The sequence below is a fragment of the Echinops telfairi genome, unplaced genomic scaffold (genome assembly GCF_000313985.2).
Source record: "Echinops telfairi isolate 266 unplaced genomic scaffold, ASM31398v2 ScPeMD7_7424;HRSCAF=8462, whole genome shotgun sequence".
Taxonomy (NCBI): Eukaryota; Metazoa; Chordata; class Mammalia; order Afrosoricida; family Tenrecidae; genus Echinops; species Echinops telfairi.
This window is the reverse complement of record NW_022111324.1, coordinates 56988242-56996934: the sequence shown is the minus strand read 5'-3', so window position 1 is coordinate 56996934 and position 8693 is coordinate 56988242. Positions and strand designations below refer to the sequence as shown.

The window sequence follows — 8693 nt, the reverse complement described above, 5'->3', positions numbered from 1 at the left end:
AAAGTTCTTCACAGTCAGTCCCCACATTTGTCGCGTGTCTTTCAAGAGACTCTATCACGATCACTCTGTTGAGATCCCCAAGATCGCAAGAAAAAACGGCATCGTAACCCTCTGCGCGGACTTCTCCGCCCTCACTGTAAGCGGCCCTGCAAGTTCCCCCAGAAGAAACTGTTTCTACTGGACTTTATTGTTCACGCTCCTCAACGAGACGGAGAACACTTACTGGGAGCACCTGTCTGCAGGGATGTCATGTCAGCCCAGGCATGTTCACACACGCTGGTTTGTTATAAACCCACTCATTCACGTATGAACTGGGACCCTAACGGCAACGCTTTCTGACTTTCCCCTTGCCCAAGGCTTCCACTTCCAAGGGCTGTAAGGTTTTGCTACCTTAGGGGGTAGAATTTTGAGTATGGGGGTCCTCACAGGGTCGCTATGATTGCGGCAGCAGTGCTGAGTAGGTGTTCGGTTGACTAAGACCCACCCCTGACAGCAGGTCATACGTAATAGAAGAACAGTCAGATATTCTTTAGGAAACCAGAAAGGAAGCAGTAGGATGATTTCAGGAGGCAGGATTGTCCAAATGGATTTTTCACGGGTGACCTATTAGCCACCCTTAACTAGATGCCCGAGAGAGGTTCAAAATAGATCTTTCCCTGAGAGTTTCAGGAAATGCTTGGCTGAGGGCAGCACCTCCACAAGGTGATCCCTGTGGACTAGGGATGTTCTTTGGGACAAGATCCTTCATTTCAATATGAAATCCTTTGGGGATATAAAGTGGCATTCACAACACAAGACAAAGAAGTCATGATGCAAACAGGAAGTCATGTGACCAGCCTGTAAGTCAGCGTGCCCTGGCTCACAGGCATCTTTGGTGAGGGTAACTCACCGTGGATTACAACCTAATGTAAAGAAAGCAAAACTCCTCACAACTATACCAATAGGTAACATGATGACAAACAGAGAAAAGATGATGCCTGTCGAGGACTTGTCTTGCTTGGATGCACAATCAATGCTCATGAAAGAAGCAGTTAAGAGATCAAATGATGCATTGCATCGGGTAAATCTCCTGCAAAAGACATCTTTAAAGTGTTTAACGGCAAGGATGTCACTTTGAGGACTAAAGTACACCTGACCCTACCCACGCTATTTTCAATAGCCTCGTGTGCATGTGAAAGTTGGGCATGGATTGAATAAGGTAGACCATAGAAGAGTCAATGTGTTTGAATTGTGGTGCTGGTGAAGAATGGTGACATTACCATGGAGTGCCAAGAGAACAAACAGGTCTGTCTTGGGATAAGTACAGACAAGAGGCTTAGAAGCAAGGATGGTAAGAGTGCATCTCACATTTACTTTGGACATGTCATCAAGAGCAACCAATCCCTGGAAAAGGACATTGTGCTTGGTAAAGCAGAAGAGGGCAGTGCAGAGGAGGAAGATCTTTGACAAGATGGACTGGCATCCCGGTTGCAACAATGGGCTCAACCAATAGTGGTGAGGAGGGTGCAGGACACGGCAGTGTTTCGGTGGCTGAGTCAGACTGGCTCGATAGCACCTACCAGTCACAGCAACAAAGATTTACAGCCTTGGAGACCTTAGGAAGGGCGCTATGAGTAGGAATGAACTCGATGGCAGTGGGGGGTGGGATCTATTTAAAATAGTAAATTAAAAGCCATTCCCTGGAGAAACCACAGAAATAAAGGCCAACATCAAAAGAATCAGGAAAATGATTTTACTGACTCATTAAAGCTACCATTCTAACAGGTGAGGAGACCCATGGATCCCCATCCAACTACAGATGCAATTCCAGGCATGATCGACTGGGTCAAGTTCTCACACCCTTTAATTTACAGCTCTTAACCTAGTCAATGAAGAGAGCATCTCAGCAGTGTGCTTCCCCATGCTCTCCAGGGTGCAGGCATCCTTCATTTTCATTACGTGTTTCTTGTTGCATTTTGCTGGTACAGTGGGGTTTACTGTTGCTTTGGTTTGTGTGCTTTTGGTTTGTTTGTTTTTTCCAAAAAAATAATGGAATGCATCACAAATTTGCATGTCATCCTTGTGCAGGGGCCACACAAATGCTCTCTGTATCATTCCAATTTTAGTCTGTGTGCTGCCGAAATGAGCACGTGTGTGTGTGTGTGTGTGTGTGTGTGTGTGTGTGTGTGTGTGTTTTCTTAACAAATTGGAAGCTTGCGGCAACCCTGATTCAGGCAAAGCTATCAGCCTCCTGTTTCCGACACGTCTTTATGTTCCGTTTTGGTCATTCTGATGGCATTTCACACTTTTTTGTAATGTTACTGCACACCTACTAATAAGATTAGATAAAAAGATAAGTGAATGTGGTCGTGTAATTACAAACCAAGACTTTCACGGACAAAGCGGTACAGATAAAAAAGCAAAGGTGCTAAGAAGAGAGCCCTGTGAAATTTGAATTAAAATGTCATGTTTTATAAAAGCGCACTCATTTCCTGGGCCTGTGAACTGAAACCCCCTCCAGGCAATAGCACCCATGAAGCTGTGAGCACACCTGTCACTCAAATGTTGGTTCCTAAACATAATTCTCCCACTGCAAGGAACCAAGACTGACTCCTTTGGAGATCTGCCTGGGTTCAGTTCTGGGGGCAGGAAAAGAAGGTGAACCCTGGGCCCTCTCTTAGCTCCAGGAAGCAAGGAAACAGACAGACAACAGGGGCATGTCACGCGGATAGAGAAGTCAACTTGGCCAAATTTGAGACAACGTGAGCATCAAAAGAAGTTTTTATTTAATATATTTAATTATGAAACTGTAAAACCAATGAGCCCATAGTAAAACTTTAAAAATTAAAACAAAGAGTAAAAACCCATTGACCAGCCCCCCGGAGGAATTTCAACAACTCCTTCACTCACTCCCACTCTCTGCCAAGGAACCCATTTCAACTCGGAGGGGCCCTGTGAGACCCCGAGAGCTGTCCCTGTGGGTTTTGAGACTGCGACTCTTTACGGAGTACTTCCTGGGAGAAGAGTTTTAAAGAAACTGTCAAGCGTTGGTCCCTTCTTTTTTGGAGGCTCTATAGTGTGCCCCGGTTTATGACCAGAAGCTTTTCTTGACAAAGAATGCCAACTACAAAACCCAGACATCCTGACCAACCGAGGAAGCCAGCGCACTGCCCGCTCCCAGTGAAAGAGCCGGTGCAGACAAGGCTCATCACAGGACGTGACAGCTGTCCATTGAGAGGCCATTAAAGCTATCCAAGGGCAGGAGGTTCACGCCGTGCTGAGTTAACACTCCACACATTACCTGATAATGGTACAGGAGTAAATGTACCCTTTCAAAGGAGTGACCTGACATTGTGTGTGTGTGTGTGTGTGTGTGTGTGAGAGAGAGAGAGAGTGAGAGAGAGAGAGAGAGAGAGAGAGAGAGAGAGAGATTTAACCCTGGATGATGTAAGTGGTTATTGCCATTGACTTTTACTAGAAAGCTTGGAAGTTGGAGTCCACCAGAAGCCGGACAATCTAGTTCTGAAATCATCCACTGGAAAGCTATGGAGCACACACCTCTACTCGCACGCTCACATGGGAGCCTCCCCAGTGGAAACAGCACCAATGGACACTGGTAACGGCCACTGCGAAGTGGAGATGCTGGACCTTGGACGTGTCTCACAGATGTGATGTGGACTACATGGCATCGTTTATAGAGTGATTTTGCCCGAGGTGAGGAAGCTTCATTAAATCAATCCCCTGCACAGGTTCCCAAGCTTATTTGGTCTACTGCCCCCTTTTCAGAAAAATTAAGTATTTAGCACTCCTTGGCAATGAAAAGTGTTTGTACAACAGTCAGGATCAAGTGCAGGTAACCACTTTTGCGGTCCCACTGGGTTGTTCCACTCCCCCCAGGAGGTGGTGTCACCCACTTTGGGAAGTCCAGAGAGTCTACCTAACTTTCAGTTGACAGAAAATACAGGAGAAAGGAGAGTAAATTAAAGACTAACACCATGATGTAAGCAAATAAGCCCACCATGTGGGCCATTCCCCAAGGAAGTTAGCCTACACTCTCATGATCGTGTATAAAAATGGATGAACTAAGCTAGATTCAAGATTGTCGATGATCACACCTAAAATTAAAATACATCTTAAAGACAGCTAAGAGAGTAAAATTTGGAGAAATACCGGGGGAAATGTTAACCAGGACTATAAGATGTGATTGGAAAATTCCTGTTATTGTTTTAGGTGTGACAGTGTAAACTGAAAGGTTGGCAGTTCAAAACCACCAGCCACTCTACAGCAGAAGAAAGATACTGCTTTCTCTTCCCATACAGATTTACCGTCCAGGGGGCAGTTCTACTGTCTTACAAGGTCACTGTGAGCAGAATCAGCTCCTCACCAGGTCAATGAGTTGGAGGAGAAAGCATACTTGGGGTGAGGCAGTAAGTTAAAAATTACAAGCATCCCTCAGAGATACTGTTTCCAGTTCCAGATCATTGCAAAAAAACAAACAGAACAACACAGCAAGTCACATGTGAAAAGTAAGTTAGGGAAGCCCTGGTGGCATAGTGTGTTGCCTCTTGGGCTGCTAATCACAAGGTCAGCAGTTTGAAACCACCAGCCACTCCACGGGAGAAAGATGAGACTTTCTACTCGTGTAAAGAGCTACCATCTGAGAAATGCACAGCGGCAGTCCCTGTCGGTCCTGCAGGGTCACTGTGGGTCAGAATGAACTGGATGGCAGTGAGAGCGGTATCTAGTTCGTGTGCAACAACCTTATGAAAAACTGCAAAACACCGTGCGAATTACCCAAATGTGACACAGAGTCACAGAGTGAGCACATGTGTGCTGCTAGGGGGAAAAAGGCTCCGATAGGCTTATTCAGTGTGGGGTTGCTGCTGTGAAAAATGCAGTGTCTCGGTGGGGGCCGGGGGAGTGTGTCACAGGAAGCCAAAGCATGCTTTACTCAATCTAGGCAGTGGGAATATACTGTTTAGTGTATAACTCAAAGTTTCTGGATATTTAATTTTTTTCAGCGTCTTATATCTACAGCATCACCTATGAGGTCTTCTCGCTAAAGGTGATTAACTTTAACCCATGAAACTTTGGGATGTAACTTTTCCTTTACCAGCCACCTTAAGAACTGAAGAGTACGCTAAAGGGCATCGTGAGGTAGCCCCTTCTATAAGACAAAGGGCCAATCTTCCAGGTTACTTCCTAAAGCGAAAGGCAGATACACAGTGGTTCTGAGTCACCGGCTCTAACCCAAACGCTGCCCTTCAGGAACCCTGGTGACATCACCGGCCAGTGTATCTCATGCAGAGTGACAAGCCATCTGTCAGGGAAGGCTTGTATGTTGCCATGATGATAAATGGGTAACAGGAGAGCTTCCCGACTAATGCAGACTAGGCAGAAAGACCTGACAAACTACAGTAAAATCAAGGCTGAGAAACTGTGAAAACTGTTCAGTTGTGGCCGACAGAGCAAACATACCACAGAGCAACCAAATCTCTTGGAGTGGGATTTTGACTCAAGTAAGACGCAGGCCAGGGACCCCTGGTGGTGCAGTGGTTAACGCACTTGGCTGCTAATCAAAAGTTGGGTGGTTTGAATCCACCAGCTGCTACATGGGAGAAAGATGTGGCAGTCTCCTTCCACAAACAGCTGAAGCCTAGGAAACCCAATGGGGTAGTTGCCCTCCATGATTACAGTGAGTCAGAATCAATTCAAGCACCATGGGTCTCACAGGAGGCAGGCAGTGCCGTGGTGCTGACAGAGTCACAGCAGTGCTGTCTGCTGCCATCTGGGAATGGGACACGGCTGCCCATTTTCCACTCAGGTCAAAATCCCACCTGAAGGCTCTGCAAGGCTTGCCTTCCGTCAGCCATGACAGAACTGCTCTGAACTGGTTCAAAGCCCCGAGTTACACCCGTGAACGCTGGAATGTGTGAAAGCCAAGCAATAGGGGCAGATTTTCCATGAAATAGGGTGGAGGAGAAGAGTGGTGACCTCACCCTGTCAAAAGAGCATTTGTATAAAAACTGTTGAATGACAATCCAATTTGCTGTGTAAACTTCTACCTGAATCACAATAAAGTATCAACGACAGCAACAAAAGTGGAAAAGTTGCCAGACCTGGAAAAAGAAGGCAATCCGTGGGGCTGTGGCTCTTGCATCCTTGTGCTGAGTTAAGTTGACCATGACTGACAGTTAGACGTATCCACTTGAAAGGAGCCCTTAATGGGTGCTGTCCAAGTCTCTGATTTAGTAGTGTAAGCTGTCCTTTAAGTCCTGTTCTGTTTGTCTGACTGGGTCATTAAAACCACAGAATGGTGCACTGTGGTAAACTGCTCAGGGCTCTTCTAACCATAGTCTTTGCTACTTTTACCAAACGACGTGGATGGTTCCGCTTGAGTGACTGGTAGCAGAGTGAATGGTGAATGCCGTCTGGCTGCCATCCCAGAAGTTTCAGCCTATTATCTGACCTGATTTCATCAGCTTCCACAAAATTCCACAAATATCTCTATTATGGAAAAATTAGCCCTGGTAGCATCATGGGTTTTAAGCATTGTGTTGGTAATTTTAAGATCAGTGGTTCAAACCCACCAACTGCTCTGAAGAGAAAAAGATGAGACCAAGGCTGTCTGCCTCTGCAAAGATTTAGTCTCAGACACCCTAGGGAGCAATTCTACTCTGCCCTGCAAAGTGGCTAGGTCAAGGTGTATTCAGGAAGAAGGGATAGCTTAAGACAGCTCAGGTCAGAAAAATTGTTGGAAAACATTTGATTTAACAGGCTATACCAAGGACAATTGAGGGGGTTTTTTTGTTTTGTTTTGTAAGTACCTATCAATTGCCAAACAGATAAGGACCCCCGGCCTTGTAATCTTGCCCTGGGTGAGGAACAGCTTAATCTGCCTGAAAGATCACACATTTGCCATTGCAGCAACAGGCTGGAGGTCAGACGACAGGGCTGAATACAGCCACACAGCTGCTTCAGGAGGCCCCGAAAGGAGCGGAAACAACCATTTGGTTCAGAAAGAGACACGTGCTCCACTGCTTTGGACAGAGGAATAAAGAACTATGCAAACCAAGTTGGCCATCTGCCCTCCAAGATGGTAATCTTGGAAACCTACTATGAAGTTCTGTGAGTCAGAATCAACTTGGTGACCATCAATTGGGGGGTTGTTTTTGTTTGTTTGCTTGCTTGTTTGTGTGCAAGGTTGATAGTTCAAGTCCACCAGCCACTCTAAGGGAGAAAGAGGAGGCATCTGCGTCAATGAAGATGCACAGTCTCAGAGTCCCTATCGAGAGAGGGTTGCTATGAGGAGGGATTGGCTCCCTGGCACTGGGCTCGCATTGCTGCGCTAGGGTTTCTTTGTGAAAAGGGCACAGGGGCAGGCAGCGATCCATTCTGCTGTCCATGGGCCTGCCGTGAGTCAAAGCAAGCTCAATGATCACCAACACCGTGGTTTCTCCACAGACAGACTCGCCGCCTATGGCCTGCGCCGCCATCCCACCCTGCTGAAGAAATAAGAGGTCCACCCTGCCTCACTGGTGGGTACCAAGAAAGGGGTAGAAAGGTAAAAGCCAAGGGAGACGGACACTACGTCTTCCAGGCGCTCCACGAGGTAAATGCTTCTTATGCAAACCTCTTTCCATAAACCCCGCCAAGTGAGTCTCCTCCACGCTACCATTTTACAAATGAGCTAAAGCTCAAATGAACCCTGGTGACACACTGGTTAAGCACTCAGCTACCCACCTAAAGGTTGGCCTTCAAACCCTCTCAGCCGGCCCATGGGAGATAGCCCTGAAGACCTGTGTCCGAAGAGATGACAGCCCATAAAGGCCTGGAGGTGCAGCTCCCCTCTGCTGTACAGGGTGATGATAACTCAGGAGTTCCAAAAGGAAGCACAAGCCCAGGGCGTTCTAATCAGCTGCCCAAGGTGGCCCACCAGTGGTTGAGTTCAAGCCCACATCTGTCTTAACTCTGAAATCCACATTCTCTGCTTTAATCCTCATGTAAAAACAAAAACAAGAAAGACGGTAGAATAGCTCAGTCTTGGAGAACTACACTCTAGAAGGGCAGGTTCAAAGACTGCGCCCACCAATGCTTGCCCTCTGCTGCCACACACTTCACAGGTCACACTAGGCAGAGCCAGACCCAGAGAAGTGTGTTCGGATGCCATTAGGAGGAAAGCTGCTATATTCCAGACTCCCAGACCCCAAAGCAGGGCCGCCCCCACCGCAGTCAGCTACCTCGCAGACTCATAATCTTGCCCAATTCAGAAAGGAGAGAATACAGAAGGGTTTCTGTCCTCTGAGTGACAGGCCCCCTCCCAGCCCCCCAATCCCGCTTCACCCTGAAGCTGGCACTTGGAGTTTGTCGTCCCGATGATGGTTCCCTCAAATACCTAATGTCCAACAGGAGGCGGCCTCCAGGAGGGCGGTGCTGCTGTAGAGGGCGTGCATGTACATCAAGTGGACCATCAGCTCCGCCAGCCACCACCAGCAAAGGAGGCGGCCCAGCCCCAGAGCCAGCGCACGGAGGTTGGTCCACAGGGAGCAGGGCTCTTGCAGCCGCATCTAAAGTGGAAAGGAAACCAGAGATTAGATTGCATTTGTAAGTAGCCCCTTGGGGAGGAAGCACTCTACCTTGCAAGTCTGGCTAGACCAGAGGATGCACACTGGTACAGATAGGAAGTGGAAACACAGGGAATCCAGGGCGGATGA

At 47.4% G+C, this 8693-nt stretch overlaps 1 protein-coding gene and 1 non-coding gene across 2 annotated transcripts in view; both read right to left on the bottom strand.

Annotated features, from left to right (window-relative positions):
- Window positions 1–8693, bottom strand: part of HHAT (hedgehog acyltransferase) — a 417968-nt gene that overhangs the window by 277839 nt on the left and 131436 nt on the right. Inside the window, exon 7 of the mRNA XM_004700138.2 lies at window positions 8375–8546. Within this exon, the coding sequence (XP_004700195.1) occupies window positions 8375–8546 (172 nt within the window). The remainder of the gene's footprint in view (window positions 1–8374; window positions 8547–8693) is intronic.
- LOC115872420 lies at window positions 2023–2129 on the bottom strand. Its single transcript, XR_004047826.1, has one exon. It is a non-coding gene; the product is annotated as a U6 spliceosomal RNA (small nuclear RNA).